General features: G+C 38.9%; 1 protein-coding gene across 1 annotated transcript in view; it reads left to right on the forward strand.

Moving 5' to 3' along the window:
- Positions 1–1058: 1058 nt before the first annotated feature.
- Positions 1059–24760, forward strand: part of LOC104510384 (histone-lysine N-methyltransferase 2C-like) — a gene marked incomplete at its 3' end in the record, with an annotated part of 56101 nt that continues 32399 nt past the window's right edge. The window contains exons 1-8 of the mRNA XM_010152617.1: positions 1059–1070; positions 1625–1761; positions 1964–2078; positions 2986–3158; positions 3874–4034; positions 6587–6700; positions 8376–9115; positions 20866–20982. Of these exons, the coding sequence (XP_010150919.1) occupies positions 1059–1070; positions 1625–1761; positions 1964–2078; positions 2986–3158; positions 3874–4034; positions 6587–6700; positions 8376–9115; positions 20866–20982 (1569 nt within the window). The remainder of the gene's footprint in view (positions 1071–1624; positions 1762–1963; positions 2079–2985; positions 3159–3873; positions 4035–6586; positions 6701–8375; positions 9116–20865; positions 20983–24760) is intronic.

A 24760-nucleotide genomic window follows, 5' to 3' on the forward strand; every position in this document is an offset into this window, starting at 1 on the left:
ATCAACTTTTCTGTACTACCTGTGGCCAGCACTACCATGGGATGTGTCTGGACATTCAAGTTACACCTTTAAAAAGAGCAGGTTGGCAGTGTCCTGACTGCAAAGTGTGCCAGAACTGCAAGTAAGTGAGACTTAAAGGACGTGGAGGAGGACGGTGTGAGATTTATGTGCTGTGATTTTAAAACATCTGTGTTATTAACTCTTCTTTATTTCCAAAAAGTGTGTCTTATTTGTCTAGATTTAATATTAAGTAGCTGAACAAAACCTTCTGTTGGGAACTTTCTTCTAAAAGAGCTGAGCTGGAACTCCTGCACATTATACCCCCAGAGTTACCTTTATCTCGGCAGGTTCTGGAGAGCAGCAAAACTTTCTGACTTTTTCCTGCTTTTATACAGGAGGACTTTTCTCAAATTTACCAAATAAACAAATTGATGTAATATTGTGCCTTTACAGACTGGGAATCCGTGCTTTTAACTAGGCTGACATTTCAGTTCTGCGTGTGGCATGTACTGGGTAGGTCCCCTGCATTAGGCCCTCTTTTCTATTTCGTAATATCTTTCAGAGGCACTTAATGAGTCATTATGAAAACAAAAAACGTGGCTTAGTTGAACAAAGGAAAAAAAAAATGACATGAGTGACCGTGATTGAATTGTTAGAGCAGACAAATACTGAGACAACAAAACATAATAGTTGCCGTACTGGAATGGCTCATGTAGAAAACTGACCGCTTGTATGCTTGTTCTCATATAACCCAACCTGATGGGCACTGCAGGGTTCTTTTGCTTGTTCTGTTTTAAAGGGCTTACTAGAAAAGAAGCAAGAATTTTGTTCAGCTTTAGTCAGATCAGCTGGGACAGAATGAAGGAAAAAAGCCACTTCATTACTGCCTCACGCACCTGCTGAGATTTGATGTTTGTTGAAAAGAAGCAGAGCAGTTGGGTCGGTATTTGCATTCAGATTCACCCACTTTAAAGAAAATTTTTCCCTGATCACACGCATCTGAAAGCAAATGCCAGCAATGAAGCTATGTTGTAAAAAAAAAACCAGTATCCCTAAAAATGTCGTACTCGGTAGTTACAGTATTTGCTAACAAACCCTCTTTTTAGTAGAAAAGTAGAAGGAAATGTGATGTTTTCACACCTACTACTTCATGCAGTGTGGTGGTTGTATGCCAGTGTTGAAGAACAGAATTTTAAGCCTGTTTCCATGCAAAGAGAGAGCACTTCCTGGTTTTAAAAATATCAGGTCTCCCAGGTGATGAAATAGTATCTAGTATGTGTAATGCCATACATTGAGAAGTTTTATCCAGGCAAGTCTTGTTGCATACTTATTTATTGAATTAATTTATTCAAACGGAGGCAGAACACAATGCCTTTAGATATTACTAATCTATTTGACTTATTCTCTGCAAATTTATTTTATCACTGATATTTGTGGTGGACCTCTGTAATATATGATTATAGGAAAATTGAAATCTCTTCCTTTACTGTTTGTTTTGCTGTTACAGTCATATTGGTTGACATTGTCGGAGCTCTGGTAGTCAGAGATGATAGCTCATTTTCTTCTTTGGAAAAACACAGTCAGAGTGTTTGTAGGAACAAGTACAATTGCATGTTCTTTTCAGAAAGAAATGAAGTGCATATTTCAGATTTTGAACGGATTTCGGTACAGAAAGGCCATTAAATCTGCCTACACATGTGTAAATGGAAGTGGGCCAACTTCTAAAATTCGAACTGGTTGCACAGGCTCAGCTCTGTTAAAGTTAGCATAGTGGTCTGAGTTCATACTTGAAAAGAAGTTATTTCCATTATCTTTGGAGCTATTTGTAAGCAGTATTCATATATTTCCATGTGATCAGTTATTTGTCTTCCTGTTTAGACCTTCCACTAAACAAATTTTTTTTTTTTTTTTTTGGTTTTGCCTTGGTGAAATAGTTTTTTTAACCACTTTTTTCTTCTTTTAGACATTCTGGGGAAGACAACAAGATGCTGGTGTGCGATACATGCGACAAAGGCTACCATACTTTCTGTCTACAGCCAGTTATGGACGCTGTACCAACAAATGGTTGGAAATGTAAAGTAAGTTGAAAGGTTTCAGAATAATTTCTTGTCCTTATAAGGGCCCAAATTACCCACATTATGCTGTTCTGGATGTGCTGGCGGACTGCAGTTTCTGTGTAATGTAACTTGTAGTTTCTGAAGCAATCCTGTTTGTATGTAATTGTGTGGCTCTCCACAGCTGCACTCTGAGGGTAGCTGTTTGTGGGGCTGAAGTGGCCTGTGTAGGACAGTAAATCAACCCCTCCAGGGGAAAATAGAAGCATAGGATCTGGGTAGAGTGGGTAACCTTCATTTAATGACAGCTGTTCTCATGATCTAGTGTAAACTAAAACCTAGGCAGTAGTATATGTAATCTGTACTTGAAGGCTCTTAATATTCAACAACCTGGTCTAGTGGAGGGTGTCCCTGCCCATGGCAGGGGGGTTGGAACTAGGTGGTCTTTAAGGTCCCTTCCAACCTAAGCCATTCTGTGATTCTATGATTCTGGCTTAGCAGAACAGTAGTTCTGCAGCTCAAGAGTTCCTTTGCATTTCAGGAGGGCAGGATGAATTTGTTATTTTATCAGTAACGTTGTACGTAAATGTAAGCGATAATGAAAGTATGGTTTCAGCATAACAAGGGACGTCCCTGTACATGAGATGTATGTAATTTTATAGTCAGTTTGTGGCAGTCATAAAATGACTGAGATTAGGAATTAAAAGGTTTGGTCTCATAAGAAATAATTGTGTCAAGTCAGGGAGTGGACTTCAACTCCTCTTGCTGTTGCAGAGGCTCCTCATGCTCTACTATCAGATCCTGGATAATATATTAGTGTTACCAAGGACAGAAACTTTAATTTAATTCAAAACAGGAAAATGTCAGTTAATGGCAGTTCTATCACCTTGTGAAATATCATAATTAACAACTAAATTCTTGTGATCTCTAGAACTGTAGAGTATGTGCTGAGTGTGGCACACGAACAAGTTGTCAGTGGCACCATAATTGTTTGGTATGTGACAGTTGTTACCAACAGCAAGACAACTTATCTTGTCCGTTCTGTGAAAAACTGTGCCTCCAAGACTTCCAGAAAGATATGTTGCATTGTCATATGTGCAAAAGGTAAGAATCCTAATTTTTGTTAAATTGTACTAAAATGCCTAAAGTGAGCTAAATGGCACTGATACATTTCTGTGATGGGTGTAGACTGTCTTTGATTTACAAGGCTATAGTACCTGTTGGGCAACGTCTTGGTCCTTCATCCCTAAATACAATGAACAATATTGAAGAGTCTTATTTTAATCTTGGCAAATAAGTATTAATTGGCAGCTGCCTGAGGTGTACAGAGATATGTGCTGCTGCTCTTGCTTCTTACGTTGCATCTGTTTTGCGAATAAGCACACTAGAAGAGTCCTTGTCCCAACTTCTAAAGACTCTTCTTTGCAATTGTCCTTTAATTTTCAAGTATGTCTTCCTTGTTCAATTTACTGTGGTTTGCTATTGCAATTTAAAAAAAAAAAAAAAAAGCACTGTTGGGAAACTTTTAAGAATGTAGACTGTGCTTCGTATTCCATGCTGTTGTATCTTGCTGTGCAACATCACGATATTGCTATACATACTTTAGTGACAGCTTAGGTCTTCGTATTTACATTTGTTCACTGCTTGACATGCTGATGCATCATGCTTATTTCTCTAATATTCTCCATAATAAAGCATTGGTTGAAGTTTTTATCTCCCCATAGTAATAGAAAACAGTGATATTTTTCAACTGATTTTTACTAGGATACTTTGTATTTTTATTATTAAAATCATCATCACATTAAATTAATCTCCTCAGATGGATTCACGTAGAATGTGAGAGATCTCCAGGTAGTGAATTGGAGTCTCAGTTGAAAGACTACATCTGCACTCTTTGTAAACAAGGAGAAGGGGATCAGACTCAGTCATGTGATATAATGGACACTTCTGAACTCATTCCTGAACCTGATGGTGTAACAGGTAATCAAACAGAATCTTTCTGTTTCCAAAATGTAAACATCAAATATAAATACCTGCAGCTGGCTCACAAATCTTTTTTGAGCCAGACACTCATACCCTGTGGAGTTCATCCTTTCCTTTATTTAGCAGCACCTTCTCAAGCAAAACATGGGGTGAGCCTTCTTCTGAATATGCTTTCTGGCTTTCTGGCTTTGGGATCTTGTATTAAAAACATGAGCAAGTAAGCACCTTAATGGTGGCTCTCAGCCTTCCAGCTCCAGCTTCCCAGCCGCTAGCTGTATAATTCTCTAATTTTTTTGGATATGGTACAGTTCATAAATGTACTGTTCATTTGAGAACTTAACTATTGTATTCATTTGTGCCTAACTAGCAGGCACAAGCCAGCTTCTGGCTAGGTGTTCCTAGAGACATCCAACTTTCCTCTTTTCCTCTTGCTACCTGTCAGTCTCATGGTGCCCGTTCTCCTCACAGTGTCTGGGTAGGACACCACAGTGGAAGCTGGACTGTGTCAAGGGACAGGTACATTTAACTAAATAACTTTTAATCAGGTGTCCTTTTGCAGAAAAATACATGATTAGTTATCTTGTTTCTGAGAGATTCTTGTCCAAATGGACAACTCAAGCAAAAGGTGGAAAAGGAAGTTGCTGGAAAGTGTAAAGTATTTTTTTAAAAGCTACTCGCTGGCAGTAAGGAAGCACAGAGAGAACATGGATCTGTTGAACTGCATCTGGTAGCTTGTCCACAAGACCTGTGTAATGAACTTAGCACAGAATGCCTTTGTGTATTTGACACTACTTTGTTGGCTAGCACTGACTCTCACCGAAGAGAAGTAGTACAGGTCTGGTTAAATTTGGAAGCAAGGTAAAATTAACTGCACTGCCACTGGCATGTGCATTTTTGATGCTTAAACAGCAGTGTTTGTGCACTGAAGTTTTGTTAAAAGAAATTGATAGCTCAGTTGCATAAGCATCTGCGTTTTCAAAAGCCTGTTAATTTTTGACTAGAAAGGGGAAGTGTTGGACTACAGCAAAACTCTTAATTTTTGTGTGTTCAAACTGATGTTTTGTGTAAACAAGTCGTTCTCTTTGATGTTATCCTGTACACTTAAGTGCGCATGCCTTTCGTGAGCAGTAAGGAAATGGTGAAAGAGATGATCCTGGAGGAAGGGCAGTGACAGTAGGTAAATGTATGTAAATGAGCAGAAGAACTCTGTCAGTGAACACGAGCACCGAGGTAGAAAAAGTGCCAACTTCAACCTTTGAAGATCACTTCCATTCTGAAAGGTTAGTAGAGGCTGTTGGACTCTCAGGCAGTGTATTCAGAACATTTAGGAAGGTGTCCCAGTAATATCCAGAATTTACACTAGAAAAGCTCCCAGTCTTCTACTGAAAACCCTTTTGAATAAGTAACAGGTTTATTTGCAAGGCTAAAGTTTTAAATAGTACTCTCTTAGGATTTCTAGCTCTAGTAGGAGCATCGACTAGCATGTTCTTCTCCCCAAGGAAGAACAGGACTGTCATCTCAACTACTAGGAGTAATCTGGAGCTATTACATCAGTACAGTCACGCAGTGTTTTATACCCAGGAGAGCACTTTTGTACATTAAAATCAGATTTGGAGCCAATTGAAATGATCATTTCCTCAAAGTTAAAATAGCACTTCAGAGTTGGCAGAGTCTGAGAGCAGTTTTTTGGTGCTAAAAGTAGCATCCCCTAATAGTTCCTGGCTTTTTGAACTTTAAAGAGACTTTCCTGAAGAGAATGCTATATTCGACTTTTTTTGTGCTAGTATCCGTGGAGGATCAGTTCCTCCATGGAGTTAATGCACACTATATACTTCGGTTTTCCTGCTCCTATTTTGTCTCGTGCATTTTAATGAATTTCCTTGAATGAAAAAGCTTTTACACAAGGAAAAAAAAAGTATTCCCTGGTTTTGTGCTCTATATCCATACTGTCAGCCGAAGATGTGCTCAGTAGTGCCTTTTCCATGCAAATTCCTTTATTTAATATGAGGAACTCATGGTTTAAAGTATCCTAGTTCCAAAGTGGCAAAATGTATTTTTCATGTTGTTGAACAGGTAGATTGAAAATCAGTGTTCCAAATGCTCATGGTAGGTGGAGCCTCATATCTCTGCCATAAGCCATTATAGTATTTGTATAAAAATTTGAGGCCTTCATGCTACAAAGTCTATTGAATTTAGCAGATTGGAATTTGAGAAAAAGACTTTTTTGTGTTGCTCGGGTAATGCTGAAGTCTGACTGTGTGTAAATTGAATTTTCACAATTACGTGTATGTAATTCCTTTACAGACATTTTTCACTGTCTGAAAGGTATAAAACAGATTCAGTGTTAATGAGGAAAAGCATCTTAATCTTTAAGGATTGCTGTATAGTCTACATAACCTCCTCAAAGACCTGATTTGTCCTACTTTTGTTCATACCATTAAATACCATCCTCTTTAGCCAAAAGGTCAAACAATGACAGCAGCTACTGATGCCAAAGTAATTGAACAAACACAGTATCAATTTTGATAACTTCTTTGCCTCTCCTTAAGCTTGTACAAATGAGATGGAAATGGAAAGTGTTGGAGAGGATGCGACATTTCAGGAGCAACCCGTTACTGGTGATGGCCCTGGTCAAGAATCAGCTGCTGGCTGTGTCACAGATGGTAAGAAAGAGTTTTGCATGTTGAGAAAATGCCAGTACAGAACCCTCAGAACCCTTTTCCATTCAGTAAGGTTTGTGGTACTTCATAAATTTAAGAGGAGAAAGTGCCTAGAAAGCAGGAGACAAAGTGCATCAGTTCTACTGTTTGAACAAACAAGAGTATTAATGTTTTTGCTGAAGAAGTACTTTATTGAAGGCTGAGAGAGTCTTCAGAATGTTTGTGTAGGAGAAAGTTGGTTTACTTGTTTGTTGGGACTGGCTTTCTCCAAAAGCTGGAAATATAGTTAAATACTTTTGTACACTGAAGGTTTATAGCAAAGCCCACTATTTGGTGCTATTCAAATATAATCACTCACACTTCCTCTTCAAGGCTTTTTTGGTTGTAGCTGCCAGTAACTGGATGGGATTAATTTACCCTGGTGTGTTTTGGGGTACACTGTAGAACTTCTTTCCAGTTTATGTGCTTTTTGGGTGTAACTGCACTCGTATCTTTGGCTAGGATTTCTTCTTTTCTTTGTTCTCCTTGTAAATAAAAGATAATCTGTTTAATAATCAGATGTACTCATCCAGACAGGCTGGGCTGCAGTAGCAGATCATTTGTGTTCTGGGAATAAATGTATCTTATCAATCAGACATGAAGTACCAGCCAAAGAAAAGAATGCAAATTGAATGTTTTCTGGGTCACGTCTTTTAAATGTGTTGGTGACCGATACTGGTGGCAAAGAACATTCGAGTATGTCCAGTCCACTACCAGCCAGTGCTGGAGGATGGTTGCTATAAGGGGAAACAAGAAACCTGCATTTAAAGCCATAGCAACATGGCAGGTTAGCTGTGATCACTCTGTAATGCGTCACAGTCTGTGGTATAAGGGCCATGATTTAAAACTATCAGTGAAGACAAATTCATAATGAAATGCCAGGCTTTGACCTGTAGTGGCTGAGGAGGTTGTAGCAGCGTGAATTTAAGGAGAGTGCAAGCGTAATAAAAAGTAAGTGGCCTGTAAGAGAGTTAGGGTCCATCAGAAGATATGAGGAGCCAAATACAAAGAATGTGGTTCTCTGTGGAATGGATATAAGACTCTAGAAGTCCCTGATGATGAAAGGGGCTTGATTTGGTTCAGGGGAAGGCTAGACAAATATTTTTTAAAGAAATCCATGAGACATCATGAAATTAAAACACAGCATCAGCTGTTTATATTTCAGGTGATTTCCTAAAGTCTGAAAAAGTGCTAGGGAGGGAAAGGCTTTTTATTTGTACTTGTCCTGTTCTTCTTAGCTGCCTGCTTTTTGGAAGTGTTGGACAGTTCCTTAAAATACTTTAATTTATGCTAGAATACGTCTTCAGTATGCAGCAGTGAAAAGGAAGAAGCTACCTGTAGCTGCCTACCTGGAAGTGTGTGTTCAGGTTCTTCGGAAATTAATCTTGGGTCTGCTTTCCTGTGATTTACTCTGCTGTGTTTCCAGAGAAGAAAAATAATGAACTAAAACCACAGACTACTGTAAACATAGGTACAAAGAAAGAGATTTATGAGGTATATTTTAAGCTACGTATTAAGTTCGCTGAAGTAAAGTGATAGGTACTTGGCGTACTTGATGTGTACCAAGTTTACTTGTTGACTGCTACACACGTGTAAGTTTTTCTTTTTCACACTAAGCCTTTATTCTGGTTGTGCTTAGTTACAGGCATATCACCAGAAGAACAGACCACAGAACTGGAAACAGAAGTCTCTGTTGAAATTAATTCAGCAGAAATGGAAATGTCTCCTAAAAAGACACCAGCATCTGGTGAGAGTCAGACTGAGAAAATGATGGAAGCGATGGAAGGTGTTCAAGCTGCAGTACAGCAGGAGTTGGACAAACAAGTGGAAGAGACAGAGCCACCACAAGGTAGTGTGGAGGTATCAGAAGCATCCACAGTAGACTCTCGGTCTCTGTCTTCAGTACCTGAGACCGTAACTGTGACGCCAGAAATACAGGAGACTGAAGGTAAAGGAGATACTTGTTTCACCGTAGAACAACAACTGGAAATCATAAAAGTGCAAAAAGAGGTAGAAAAAGGAGAAACCCATGAAAAGTCAGAAACACCAGCTCTTCTGGAAGTAGAAACTACTTCTGCAAATGAAGGTGTTGCAAGTAGTTCACCAGTTGGAGACAAACCCATAAAATCACCAGCTGAGACTTACCCCTCCCTTCCCCCATCAGTTAACATAAACAAGACAAATGTGTCTTCCTCGCCAGATGTTCCGTTAGACTTGCATTCTGTACGGGCTGTGCAGCACAGCCAGCCCCCGACATTGCCTTCCACTGCTGGAAGTGCTCTCCCAACGACGTACATATCAGTCACTCCAAAAATTGGCATGGGAAAACCAGCCATCACCAAACGCAAGTTTTCGCCTGGAAGACCCAGATCAAGACAGGTAAGCATGTAGAACATTTCATTTTACATTTATGAAGCACACAGTTCAAATTTCAGTATAATGCATTAGTTTGTTTCTTCCATAAAGTAATTTCATGTTAAATACTTGAGCAGTCAGACATCGGAAAGGTTCTTTAGTGAGAATTAAAGTTTCTTTCACCTTAGAGCAAACTTTAATTATGTTATCTTTTTAATACAAATGCAGATACACCTGCTGTTGTGCCTTTTAACCTATCTCTTAATCTTTTTCATATATGCGTTTATTGTGGCTAGTACTGTCAAAGTATGTTAACATTTCTCAAACTGGCCCTACAGAAAAACCTGCCACAACTCCTGTTTCCCTCACGCTGCCAGATACAATCTTGATGGACATTTTTAATGATGCTGCAAATAATTTGGTGGCTTTCTTACAGTAGCAAATACCTTGTAAGAACTGTCCAGTACCAGTGTTTGTGGTTTGGCTAGGGTTAAATTTGATAAGTGAAAAGAATCCTTAAGTCTGTTGCCTTCTGCAAAATCTTACTCGCTATTCGAATTGCATAGTTGTGGGATTAATAGTTCATCAATCTGTAGGATTTATTTTGTGGTCACCAGATTCTGTACAAAAAGTATGTCAGTGTGACAAATTAGTGTTCTATTTCTGTTCTTGTCACAATTTATTTTTAGTCCTTGAGACTTCTAGGTTAATGATGTCATGCTTTTCTGAACTTAGTGTTTAAAAAGCTTATTATATATTGCACAGTTCTTTCCATTTTTGTGTGTTATCTAAGGGTTCAAAATTTTTGATTCTTAAGAAAAGGTATGAGATACTGTTCAGAAAGGGTTAAAAGATATAATAAAGGCAGCAAACATAAGAAATTAAATTTGGAAGGTATTAGAGTATCTATGGGGTTTTTTTTACCCTCATATACAACCATGTATAAAAGTAATTTTTCTTAATACTCTGTCTTAGAAATTAGATTTCTTTTCTCAGCTGATGCAAATTGAAGAGGGGAGGGGTTCTTAGCCAGTCTAAAATGAATTCAGGTTTTATGTTGGGTAAGTTTATTTGCTTTTTATGTTCCACTAGGAGTTGTATTTATTTTTCTGTGCAATTTACCCCTGCTCTGCATGGGAACCAGCATCATGAGACTGGTAATAAACTTAGTTAACCACCAGAGAACCCACTGAGGAAAACATGAAGGCTGACCCCAACCGCAAATGCCTGTAGCAGAAGAGATACACATCTTTAAAAAAAACTTGAAAACTAAAACCAGCTGTAGAAGTAGCAATTTGTATAATCTGTATACAACAGAGTACAGCCATTAACCTTTTAATATGTGTTGTGAGTAATGGAAATAAAACCGAGCTGAATTACAGTTTATAAGTCAGGTGTAACACAAAATGCTAGCTGTGATGCTAAATCAATACAGTCTCTTCAAAAGTTTTCAAATGATATTTTAAAATAAAAAGGTCCTTAGCAGCTTAGCAATACCACCTGTAGAATTGGACAAGTTATTTGTAAACTTCATGATCTGTCTTGTATGTTGGAAGTCTGTGGAGGTTTCTTTTGATTTTGGTTATCTTGCCTTGCACTTTAAACACCTATTAAGCTGGACTTTTGTGAAGCAAATGGCAATTTTCTGGTAAGAAAAGCATATCCGTATGTTGTTGAAGTGGCAGTGTGCTTTCTAGGTTTTTGTGGTTATTCAGTTCTAGCACAGATGAGCACCTCATAGAAGTTGTCTTGAGTAAGGACTGAGAAAAAACCAAACACCCCACGAATACTTGATTAGTGAATCATACACACTTTTTCTGATCAGTAATCTAAATTCAGCCTAACTAGTTGGTAGAGATTTCGGCTTTATCACCTTTTTCAGACTCTTCGTCTGTCAGTTTTTGCTTTTGTTCATCTAATTTTCCATGCTGGAGATGAAGATACGAGTCTCTGGAGATAATGTGTCTTTCGGCGGGGGCAGGGGGGGAAGTAAAAAAGCTTGTATATAATAGATGTTTTCTAAACCCAGCTTTATTATTAGGACCTGCAGTTGGAATTTTCTAGGTCACTGTGCAGTAGGGCATATATCATATTTGCAAAAGTATCTATTCTTTAAACAGTGACAGAATTATCTCCAGTGCTGTACATTTGCTGTGTTAACTTCCTACTTTGGGCCTTTGCTGAGGGACTGAAACCTGGCAAATGATGGTCTGTAGAGTATGTATTAGAGATTTACAGATGTCCAGTTGCAAGTAGGTGCTTTCCTTTTCAGCATGATGTAACTGGACAAATCACGATAAATAAGGCATGTGTTTAAATGCTTTAGCCTTTGAATTGCGCACACAAATGCATTTAGGTTTGGTTTGGGGGGTCTTTTTTAACTATTATTTTTGCTATAAATGCTCAGTTTTTTAAAATAACTGTGTGCTTTTCCAAATCAGGAGTTGTGGATAAAAGCAGAAACCTCTAAATATATTTGATTGTCAACTCCTTGTGTTTTTATCTAATTCTGTTCAATTTATGTCATCTTAAAAAGTGCACTTTACATATAGTGGGTTTTTTGTTAATATTTGTTGTAGTTCTCAGGAGAAAAAAATGCTATGTTATTCTGATGTTTGTGCCAGCAGCCCTATCCACAACTTTCTTTATAAGCAACTCATTATGTATGATTTTAGAAACTGATTCACAAATTGGCAGAAGACAGAAGCAGCCTCACGGCTGTAGCTGTGCTTCTTTCTGATGCTCTCTCGCCTGCCGCCGGTGCTCTCTGGCTGCTTACCGGTGCCAGGTCTGGTTTGCTTTCCTGTTACAAGGCAGCTCTGGGGCACAGGTTTGAAGGCAGTTAAGCAGGTTTATCACCAGATATAAAAAACAAAGCATTAAGACCTGTTGATTCTTTGTGTCATATTCTATAGCTACTTCAAAATTGGTATTTTCTCCCAATTCTGGCTTAGGGAGAGCAGCATATTGGGCAGGTGCTGGCAGCTGAGGAAAGTGCTGCTTTCTGCTGTTCCATCTTATTTTCCATGCAAAGTGTGGCCTCACCACAGAAGAAGTACATACATTTCACTGAAAACATTTTAGCCTAATGCAGTGTTCCAGTGCTTGTCTGTCCAAAGATGATCACGTTGATCCGAAACAAGTAAGAAGTGGGGAAAACAGTTCTGGAGGAAAAGATGCTTCTATGAAGTTGTAGGTATAGCAGATGAGAATAAAGCAGGTCATGTGTGGTGGTTCTCTGGTGTCACTAAAGAGGAATTTTGCCTTCTCAAAAGCAGGTTAGTTGTATGGCTCTCAGGGCTGCTTCTTTCTGTTTAAAATAAGACGACATAATGAATGCTGTTGTGTGGCTTTGTGTCAGGACCGAGGTGACGCGATGCAAATGTTACCTTGCAGCTGGCCGAGTTCTTAGCAACATGGCTTGGAGGGCAGTGAAGTAAGAGAGAAAGGTTACAAAAATAGGATTGCCTTATTTTTACTGATTAAAGAGGTTGTGGCTCCCATACTTGGCGAAGCTACCATTGACTCCACAGCTGCTTTCTCCTGTTGCACAGAGGGACTTCAGTGGTTGGACTTAATGATCTTAGAGGTCTTTTCCAACCTGAAGATTCTGTGATTGTAGACTAGCTCCTTGTCCAGGAGCGCACAGGTTAAAAATAGAACTCCATGGAATCTGATTACTCCATAGATCCTGAAGACAAGCCAATATTAGCCAGTTTCCTCAGATGGCAATATTCCCCACTTTCTCCTTGAGGATTTAATCTTTCAATATGTAGTTTACCTTGTTGGAGTGTCCTGTGCTCTTTATCGATTTTTTAATTATTTTTTTAAAAAATACATTGCACTGGGTTTATGGAACTTCATAGGAAGAAGAATAGGAAAAAACGTTTCTCTGGATCCTGAATATGTTGCTCCTCAGATTCATAAGACACATGCTTCACTGATGTCAGGGGAATCCATGTAAAGGGATAGTCTCTGATTTGCATTTGTTTTCATTAAATTGAATGTATTGTGGGTAGTAGGATGAATGTTTATCCCTTTCTTCAAAATGTATTAATACAGTTGCTAATAAAATATATTTGAATAATTATTCAATTTGACTATTGAATACAGTTATGCATAATCTGAAGTGAATTCCTGTATTGGATCTTAGTATTTTGCATTTGTAATAGGCTTCATTGATGTGCCGCAACACCACCACATCACTCATATTTTGAAAGGATTAAAACCCCTCTCACAAAATGCGAAGACAATAGTCTGCTCTAAAAGACTTTGTGAGCCCCTTCTTGGATTGCGCTGTCGTCACCACCCCTCTTCCCCCCAGCATTTTTGCAGGCAGCACTGCTTTGGTTAGGAGCAACAGGAGAAACACCTTCTTCTAAACAAGAGGGGGAGCTATGTATAAATCAGTATGTAGGTACAGTTATACTGATGATAATTGCTTTGGCTGGTATAAGCTTATTCCACTTTGGAGAATGTGGTTTCTTCTGTGTCAGCGTAAGAAGTCCTATCAGGAAGGTGCATTTCTGCTAACAGTGTTGTTAGGATAGCATATTATCCATACCTTCGGGTATGGCTAGGTTTTGAATCTGCATCCCACTGTGCTGGTTTTTAATTGGACAGTTGAAAACCAGCCCAGTGAAGGGACTCTCCATCTGCCAGGCTTAATTTACTGACTTCCCATGGGTTTTGGTCTTTGGGCTCTCGTTTCTGTTATCCTGGTCCATAGTGGAGCCAAACTGGCTTTTACATATATCATAGATCAGAGATACTCATTCGTAGCTGTCAGCATCATAAAGTTTTTACAGTGCTGTCCTCAGAGTTGTGTCTGTACAGTGGCTTCTCCATGGAATGTGGAGCTTCTCCACCCTTGCCTATAAACTGCAAATTTACGCTGGGAGCAGGACCTCTCTTTGACCTCTTTTATATTTCTTTATTCTGAAATAGTAGTCTTAAAAAAAATTGTCCTGTAAGGTTAGTAATAACTAATCTGACGTATATCTAGTTTGAAATAAATCATCCCAAGGAAAAAGGGTATTTTCTCTGTGGAGGTATTCTTCAGATGGTACTGGGTATGTTCTATATATCTGAATGGAACAAACTTGAAATAGTTGTTTTGCAACAGCACTATGTACTGGAAAGCATAATGGGAAGTGAGTAAATGGAGGTAGTACAGCATATACAGCATTGTAAGACTGGTAGGTAAAGAGGTGAGAATGGTCTGTGAGTAGTATTGAGTAGAATAATAACCTTCTACTGGTTTTGTTTTACCCTAAGTATTATTTTAGAATGCATTCCATGGAAAATACTATGATTAGAGGTGTTTAATTTTCATCATGAAGATATTGGTGATTGGTAGTACACGGCTCACTAGGTATTTCTAGGTGTTTTAAGAGATTTTCTAAAATGTCACTGAAAACCACAAAGCACCAGGATGGGTTCAGGTGTATGTTCTTTCTTGGGTATTGCGGCTTTTTTGCTGTCTTCAGTTAGATGGTACCACTAAGTATGTTGTTGTAGTGTGGTAGATTTTGGGAAAAAAAAAAAAGTGAAAAAGGGTCTTTTTCAAGGATTAGTTTTTATTATGGTTCTAACGTTCTGGGTTTTTTTGAGGGGAACTATATTTTGCACAGATTAAATTTTAAATTTTCACAACCCTAAAATTACATTGAATATTAAAAAGCAAATCCAGGTTTATGCGTTTGCGATGGCAGTGGATCTCATAGGGCGTTAAGCAGCCGAACGCAGACCATGGTAATTCCGTGAGAGATCCTGACCCTTGCTGACACTGGGTTTCCTTTTGTTAGAATTCACTTGCAGCTGGGTTGTTCAGTTTGGAAGACTCCAGAACATGAAGGAGAATTAGAACTTCTCTTTTCTGTCACTGTACATAATTACTGCCTTGGTTCTGATGTAAATGAACTGAATAGAACTTTCTCTTCAGTGTTGTGTGGTAATAGACATTAATTAAAAGCCAAAATATAATTAATGCATCTCTTTGATGTAAATCATTTGTTCGTAGTATTGTGGAACTGTGTGTTTTTAATTAAGTTTATCTGACCAAGAATTCAAATGTTTCTGATCTACAATAAAACTTGGATTAAATTTCCAATTTAATTCTTAACAGTATGGTTCATGAATCATATACAGTTCATTTTGTTTTGCAAGACCAAATATTTCATATTCAGATTTAATATTCTATTAGCTTTTTAATCTTTTGAATATACTTAATCACTAGAGAAGTGTATCTTCTTAAAAGGAAAATAATTTTGTATACCCTAATTAAGAGTGGGTAGTTTTAGTTGTTGATTAAATATTTTCAGCATGTTTGAGATCTTGAATTTTGACCCTTAGCCAGCATGTTGCCTCCCTCATGAATTTATGTAAAAATTGTTTCTATGATACACAGATTTTCTTTGAGTTGCCATATTTATAAGAACAGTTACTATGCATTTTGAGTTTTAAAAATAGAGGGAAACTGTAACTAAAATTCAGTGAAAGTTTTAACTTTACCTTGCTAAAATGGAACATTCTTTGATGTTGAAAATAGAGGGAGCACAGTAAAGGTAAATTTTTCCTACTACCACACACCTGCTGATGTAGTTGTTAACTAGGGTGACAGTGCTGAGTAAAAACAAGCGATTCGACAGGGAGCTCATCAGTAAACTACAGTGCTCCTGAAGTAACAAAATCGGACTGCAGTCCTGCCGTTTCTGCCTGGTGGAAGTTGCTGCGGGCTCGAGGAGTGGGGTTCACCCAGGCACAGATAGCTGCAGTGCGGAAGATCTGCTGTGGTCACCTTCAGGTCCCCGTTAGAGTTGCTGGAGAACAGCAGGGGTGTGTGGGGTGAGACCGACACCTTCCATCCCCTGCCCTGAGTTGCTTTCTGCCAACACCCGCTGACCTTTGCTGACCACGCGGGGAGCCCAGGGTGGTTCAGCACAGGGAGAGTGACGTGTGTTGCACCGGAGTCGCTCCAGCAGTGTATTTGGGTAGGTGCCTCGAGCTCCATTTCTGTGGAAGTTTGCTGCCTTGCTTTCCCCGTCTCTGACTCGCTGCGGTTGTGCCCATGTTATACCATGAATGTTACGCCCTTACGTCCCCGATGTGAACAAGGACTCCATCCAGCTCTGTGTTTGCAGGTGCAGCAGGTTTCTGCTCCACACTATTCCCCTACTAGAGGTCATTGATCCATTTGCTCTGCTGAGTTGTCTGCAGGATGACCATCTAACTGGAGGCAGGCAAAACCCAGGGTGGTTGAACCGAGCATTCTCACTTTGACCCAAGGGCAGGTGAGCAGTTGCTGGCACTAGCAGTTTGGCTGGAGTAGTTTTTGGAAGCACCTTGGCAGAGGGAGGACAGTGATGGGAAGTTGAAAACACAGAGGTAATCTCCTTGGCGACTGAGCAGTTTGTAGATTGTGTGTCTAAGTACCCCCTTGTGTACAATTGTAAAGTGATGGGGGTGGGTTTTGGTTTGGGGTTTTTTTGAAGTGCTTTATTGTCCATATTCCCTTTCCCATGCAGGCGTAGCTAAACTCCTAGAAAAGCAGATTTATACCACCATGTCCACACTGTGGGTCGTACCACTTGGAGGATGTTGGCATTTTTAAAATGCGACTTTCATGCGTAATTAGGCTTTGAGGTCACTGACAAAAGGGTTTTTTTGGATCTGTTGTGCTAGTTTGAATACTGAGCGATCTGAGCAGCCGTAGGTTACTGCCTACCCAGCTCTGCAGGCAGAAGGCGTCATATGAGCTGTTCCTCATCTGCTCGAGGGTAAGAGAGATGTTGGCTCCTGCTCACCTTCATCAGCAGATTGAGCTAACCTGGCTGTGCCTTACAGGGACTAGGGAGGTCTTGCCTGCGATCCTTCTGGCCTGAAATCAGTTGAGGGATAGCCCTATTTTCAGCCAGCGCAGCTGTTAGCAAAATACCTGTTTACAGTCTGAGATGAATGTATGTTTTGATGAGTTGTTGATTCCAAAGAAACTGTTTCCCACACAGTCTTGATGGAGAATATTTCACTTCAGAAGAAAACCCACATTTTGCAAAGCTATCTCATTTTTCTTAATCTTATTACTGTATAGAGCAGTATTCAAAGGCATAAATGTGTTTGGGCTTGCCCGTGTGAGCAGTCGTGCAGTGTGAATAGTTGGGGCTGTTTGGTATGCGTGAGGTTATTCCATATCATCCATGCGATTCTGCTGCTGAATGTCATTCTCGAGAAGGTAAACCTATACTTTTCATCTGTTTTGCTTCTTATCTTTGGTATTCATTATTTCTTACTCTCACAAACTGAGAATTAGGAAAACATATTATCCTTTAACCATTCTAATGTGTAAATTTGGAATGAAGTTTTTTATGATGGCTATCTCCTGCAGTCTTTGCTCAGGCTTTGGGAGATCCACAGATTTAAATGTGTTTGAGGCACTTCAGTGGGGTTTTTTTCTTGTCCATCTTACATCTTGGTTTGCTGTATTTCTTGTGACAGTTATGCAGTATCTCACCACGATGGGCGCTAAGAATAGGGGTAATAATCAATCAGTTAGAAAGAGTTTGTAGGTACAAACTGTGTTGAGTGTATATTATGATGTGTATATCATAACACATTAAATTTGATACCACAGCGTAACAGGAAGACACTGGGATGAAAAAAAATGGGTAGTGGGGTTTTACAATGTTTAATTTGTGGTAAACTTGCAGGAAAGAAACTTTCTGGTAATTGCCATGGCTATTTTTCTTTTTTTTCCCCCCAGTGTTTTGTTTATATTCCTTTTGTTTCACATGCTTCTCAAACTTGTTGTTGTTGTGATTCTCAGTAGATTAGACTCAGAAGTTGACTAAGGCCATTTTTCTTTCAAAATGTGATGTGAAGTGTAAAAGGGGATGTTACCATCTCAAACTACTGTCGTCTTCAGTTGATGCAATAAAATTTAGGTTTATAATTTGTTGTTGTTACGATTGCTTGGTTTCAATTTGTATGATGCTTTGTTTATAAAACTCATTCTGTTGAACTTAACCATCAGTTGGAGGTTAATGCTTGTTTTTGTGTATGTTTCAATGAGAACCTAAAAATTTCCCACCTTCCTCTCACTCAGTGAACTAATTGACTACTTAACATAGAAATGCCTATGCCTGCATGTGCTTTGCTTTTCAGATTTTTTTTGTTGCTTGCTTTTTTTCTTCTTTTTTTTCTTTTTCTTTTTTTATGTTGCGAAGTTTTATACATCTATTTTCTCACCTACCATATCCTAGGGGGCTTGGAGTACCAATAATACAGTCAGCCCACCTTCCTGGTCCCCAGACATTTCAGAAGGTCGGGACATTTTTAAATCCAGACAGCTTCCTGGCAGTGCCATTTGGAGCATCAAAGTGGTAAATAATTTGAATTTATTTTCATGTATCCATTGCTATCTTTCTGCTCTAGAGACTAGTGATGAAATTCTGTATCTCACAACTGAATTCATCTTCCGTTCTCTTACTGTTAAAGGCCTTTGAAAATTATTGAAACTCTGGAGTTTTCAAGTTAAAAAAAAGAATGCTTTCCAGAGTGTAGAATATGATGGCATTGCCCTGATTTTCAGTGGCAAAGAATAGCTTGTATTACCATTTTTTTATGTGTGTTGAGTACTTTGCTTTTTGTGGTTGGCTTTACGTAGCTGTCAGTATAAATTACCTGAGGAGGAGAATGTCCTTAAGACTGGAAGTAAGGTAAGCTAGGCAGGGAAAGGAGCAGAGATCAGAAGGGTGGCTTGAATTTATTGCTGTGGAGAAGTCTTGCAGAGTAGATTCAAAGTGACATCATTTTTAGCTTATGGGGAATAAATTGCAACTTTCCTTCCTTACTAGATGGACCAAAGCTTGTATCCACAGTGACATTTACCACTAGAAACACCTGAAGAAACTAAGTGGAATTATTATGTAAAAATGAAGGCAAAAAAGCTAAATGGTGAAACTCTAATAAATAGCTGTAGCTTCCCAATTATTTGTTTTCATCTCACTTTAACTCTCATGCTAATTTTATTTTAATTTGACATTAGCTTAGCTTTTGCTGCTTCAAGCATTAATTTTCAGCTTAATACTCAGCATTAACATTGATACCAGTATGTGCTTATTCCTGTTACTAGTTGTCTGAAAATAACAATACTGATACCTGGTCTGGGACAGGCAAAATCAAAAACATGCCAGAAGGGTTTACATCTTAAAAAAACTGACGCTTGTATGTCCTGTGCGTGCATAGGTATTAACTCCATATATATGTAAGGACAACATTTTTTTTCTCCTTGGTACATATAAACAGTTCGGCCATCAGTAGCATCCTTCATTTCACTTCCTAAACTACTGTTTGTTCCATTACCTCATTGGGTAGGAGTAAATTAAGTTAATTTCTCTTTCCATTAACAGATGGATGTTAATAAAATTTTAACATTGGGATGCTTCGGTTTTCCCTTTAATTATGACCATAAACGTACAGATCTTTAAAACAGGAGTTGGCATATTTGAAAAATACTGTTGGTAATACTGAGCCCATAATGCTGCATTCCATCCAGGGAACTCCTGTATCCATCAGTAGAGACTTTTCATGTCTGTTGGTGACACCGTCCCCTGGAGCTTTATGGTTCTGGCAGCATTGTTTTCTTGAGTAAATGTTTTATCTTGGTATTAAAAGTAGTTTCTAGCAAATGTTTGGATACAAACAGCAAATCTAGATACTCTGCGGATGGTGTCAGACTGATGATTCACAAATTTGAAATGCAATAAATGATCTCATTGCTTATTTTGTAGTAGGAAAGGTGCTTATTTGAGTTTATACCACGATTATCGTCATTTCTGCAGATCAGAGGCTCTGAAACATTGCAAAAGTGTCTGACATACCAGCCAGAACTCAGGGACATTGTCAGTATGTTCCTTATCGCTCTGGAAAAATATTAAGGAGGTTTAGGGATCCTGTTTGTGTTTAGTTCTTTTTGAAATATAAAACAAAACAAAGCCACCAAGTCACAACATTAGTATCAGGTAATTATTATTTAAAACGTACTTACTTTTCCATAGTTAATTGTAGTTGAACATACTGTGAGTACTCCAGAGCACGCAATGCTAGAACTGTACATCTGCATCTAAAATAAGGAAGTGGGAAAGACACTGTCTAAAAGTAAGTGGATATTTTATAAGAAAAACATTGTATTATGGGAGGTGTTAATCTGAGTGTAACTGACAACACAAAAAGCTCTCTCTCTATCTGCTGAATTAAGAGAGTTTGGTGGAGCCAGCTCCTGCTTCACTTTGGGAGCAGGATTGGGTCCTGATAAATCCCAATTTTTGCATGGTTATTCATAGCATAAGAAAAGCATCTACAATTGGAAGTAATCCAGTGTCCAGACCCTATTCAGGAGGCCCATGACTGAACTGACTGTTTAAAAAGAAAATAAAAATGAACCATAGAATAGAGGATATTTATTTTGGATTCTTTGCAACTGTGGAAGGAGCGGGGGGGGAAATACAGTTATTCCTGAGCAGAAAATAGACATTTCTGGCGTTGGTTGCTTTCTCATTGGTGATAAAGGTGATCATATTATGTCATGTAAGTAGTTAAAGGTATTTCACAACGATTTATGCAGTGGCTTAGTTACTATGGCCTAATGTGCTCATACTGACTTGAAACCATAGGATGTTTTTTTCTTGTGTTTTTGCCTAGATGCATTGAACAAATTTGAATCCCATATAACGAAAGAGCTTCAGGTTGCATTTAAATTGTTATCTTATATTGAATAGGGCCGTGGATCAGGATTCCCAGGGAAGCGGAGGCCACGTGGTGCAGGTCTTTCGGGAAGAGGTGGCAGAGGTAGATCAAAACTGAAAAATGGAGTTGGGACTGTAGTCATTCCAGGGGTAAGAACGTTTATTTTTAAGTCATATTGCACTCTGTTAATGTAACATAATTTTGCTCAGCTACAATTCTTGTATTAAAATACTGTGTAAAACCAGAGAGCACTGAAAAGCAGAGGTATTGGGTAAAGCCTGGCTGTTACTAAGTGTTTGTGATGAGGAACTGGAGCACTGTAGCTTAATGGACAGGAAGCAATTTTATGCTGTTCTTACCACTTAAAGGGACAAATGTTGGGAGTCTTAGAGTACTTCTTCCATTTCATTGGGTGGAAAACACACCGGGTAAAGGCAGTACTCACTGGAACAACGCAAAAGGGGAGAGCAAGGCTTGTGCATAATAATGTAGCAGCAGCCGTAGCAGATCAGACCAGAGGTTCTTCTACCCAGGGAACCAAATCTGAGGGAAGAGTACAGGAAGAGAAAAGGCCTAGAGAACTCGACCATTTGTGGCTTGCAGACATGCGAACAGGAGGTGGTTTCTTTGTCTTGGGCAGCCTGTGTTGGAGCTTTCTTTCATTAATTTGTCTATTCACTTTTAAAAACTTTTGGAAGCCATGTTAACCTTTTTTAGCTCTACGGCTCATGAGCCTGTTGGTTTAAGTGGCTGCCTGTTGGTTTCACTGCCTGCTCCTTCGTGCCTTTACAGAAGAGGCAGTGGAGAGGTTTTTCTGTTCACCTCCTCCATCCATGCCACTCAGTTTCTACAAATCTCCATCATTTCACCTCCTTTTCCTTCCACTCTTCCCTTGCTAGTCTGAGGAATCCCAGTATTTTGATTTGTTCCTTGCATAGAAGCTATTCAGTATTTTTGATCATCCTTGTCAGTAGTTTTGTCATGTTAATTTTTTTACTTTTTGGACTTCGTTTGCCTTTTTATAGCCCAGCACTTGGCTCTGTGAAGTTCTTGTGTGGTTCTTCACAGTTGTCTTTCATTTTTTATTACTCTGAATAGTGTAGACTTGTTGGCAAGTTTTGTCACCTTGCTCCTCGCTTGATTTTTCAGATTGCACACGAGTGTGTTGAACACCACGGCCTGTTAGCAGGCTTCCCCTATCAGATTTCCACCAGTGCTGTTCTCCCACATAGAAACTGCCAAGTTCTCCTACTCCTTCTTTGGTGTCTTGTCTCAATAAGGGATGATTCCTCCAAGTCTATGTCAGTTTACCTTTTTTGTAAGGAGCATTGGTGAAGGACTTCGCCAAAAGAATGTACTAATGAAGTAAATTACATCAGTCAGATTTCCCTGACCCCAGGCTTGGTGACTCTTTCAGAGAGCCCTGGTAGGTCATGGTTTACCATAACTGAAGCTTCCTCGACTCTTCAGCAAGATGCTGTATCAAAGTGGTTGCAAGTTCTCTGCTGGGATCAGGTGGCAGATGTTCTGTAGGACAGGACACAGCTTCCCTCCAGAAACCTTTGAGAAAATGATGGTTACCTTTGCCATCTCCTGTACAACACTGAAGTGATTCAGAGCAAGTCGTTGCTCCCTGCAGTTGATAGTTGAGCTATTTCAGACTTGCAGCCTTTTAAAACTCTTAAATCTTACACAGTCCTGGTCTGCTCCTTAAGAGAGGGGTTGGTATGAAGAACTATTGGAAATCTGGACTGCAAAAAGTACATAGGGGTTTTCTTCCTGCTATGGATTTGTATTCTTTGAACATTGCTTTGAAAGTTTGATTATCAGTCGGCCCTGGAGATTTCAAGAGGCTCCCTGTTCCTCATGTTCAGAGAAGGGCCTACTCATTTTTATGTCTTCATGAAGTAATTCCTCAGGTTCTCTTTAGAGCTGCTTCTTTGTGTTCCCATATACAATCTGTTTGACTCTACACAGCATTGTGCCAGTTTTTGCTGCCTGTATAATAATTGCTTGGAATACTCTGGTATTTGTGATCTGAGAAAGGAATAAATGTCTCTGTCATTGTTCCCTTTTAAAGCTTGGGATGGTCAAGATTCATAAGCAAATATGTAATTTTAAACATATGTTTAAAACATCTAGTCGCTAGCCAGGCAGGCTGGTCGTAGGTACCTTGATGAATTGATGCGTTCACATAATTATTTTGGTGTTACAAAGCACAGATTTGTGCTTCAAGAAAAGCTGGGGTTTACAGAATAAACACTTAAAAATTTTTGTAACTGAACAGAGGATATTGATTAGGTGAATTGCTCTAAATACAAAATGGACATCACTCTCTACAATCTCCTGTAGAAATTTGATCCTTTGACTCGTCAAGTAAACAGCAGCCTCAGAGTTCTAGAGCAGAGATGTGGCAGTCTTGTGATAGAACAGATGAAGAAAGAGACCAGCCTTCTGCCAGATAAACATTTGAAATGGGAGTATTTTCAGCCCCTTTGCACAAAGTGTTTCTTACTCAGCATGGGATCACGGCTGATGCACAACCACACACATTTGGTAATATCCTGCTGTGTCTTGGGAACAGGGAAGGCAGTGGTTCCAGGTTAACTCAAGCTGGGTCAGGGCTGCTGTTAAGCAAGCATCGAAATTGCTGTGATTCTGGCCTTCAGATTCTCCTCTTCTGTGTGTGCAAGCAATTCCAACAACTTTGTGGAAATGCAAGTGAGGGAAGAGCTCTCCCTGAATATATCACGAGGTGTTTTGGGTGCTTTTTGGTTAATTAGTTAGTTACAGCTGCAGCGCTCTCAACCATACAGTAATTAAAGCGTGCTAGCAATATACTCCCTTTTTAGCTGTTTGTCAGTAAACACTGATTTCCAGCAACAGTGTATCAGAAGGATTCCTGTAGCTGTTGTCACAGTATTTACATTTGTCTTGATAGAGTGATGTTTGGATTTGTAAAATATTTAAGTTAGGATGTAAACAAAGCTATCAGTGTAAGACTTAAACTGTGTTTAAAATAATCCACATTTATAAAATTAGAACAGCTGGTAAAACAAGGTTACGTTTCTCTGTCATGCATTTGTTCTTATTTAGAGCCGTGCTCTTACCTTCCAAACTTCTGTGGCCACTACTGGTTCAGGGAGTGAATAGTTCGATCATGTGAATTATGGTTGAATTTAAATTCATGGATGACAAATTTTGCATAGCAGGATTTGCAAGAAAGTCAGAACACGGTTGAAGTCTTTTTTTCCTTTCTGAGAAGTTCTATGTACCTGTATACATTGAATTAGTAAAGGGCAGGTCAGAATAACAATCCCTTGATCAAAAGGAGAACAGCTGTCTACAGTGAGACCTTATGGATCGAGATCAAAACAAGGGTTTGAAGTTCAGTCGAAGTTCTTAATGGGCAAGCTAGATAAGCCTCGAAAAAACAATTGCTTACAGAGAGTATCTTAACTATAGCAACTTTTGCACTTGTGCTTGTTCCTCAGACGTAATTGGAACATTAGCTAAACCACATTTTGGGCAATATGGGACAAATTACATTTCTGCTCTTGCTCTTTGAATTAATACTCAAAACTATGTCACTGCAATTAACTTTTCAATGAGAACTTCAGTGTTTGTATGTCAGGAACAGAGCAGACTGGTCACAGTATGACAATTTCTGCTTAGTGATTTTTTTTCCTTGACTACCTCTTTTAATTCAGTTTTAAAATGCAATGGAGTAACGGGTAAAGGTGGACAAAGGAGAGGAAGAGAATGCTGTTTGTAAAACTGAAATAGCAGTCATGCTTGTACTGATGTGCAAACCAATGTCAATTAACATAGTAATTTCTGGTGCAGGTTGCTTTTAAAGAAAGTTCATACTGTATGAATAAATATTTACAAAGCTTGTATTCTCTGATACTATTAAAAATTAACTTA

The sequence above is a fragment of the Eurypyga helias genome, unplaced genomic scaffold (assembly GCF_000690775.1).
Source record: "Eurypyga helias isolate BGI_N326 unplaced genomic scaffold, ASM69077v1 scaffold7735, whole genome shotgun sequence".
Lineage (NCBI taxonomy): Eukaryota > Metazoa > Chordata > Aves > Eurypygiformes > Eurypygidae > Eurypyga > Eurypyga helias.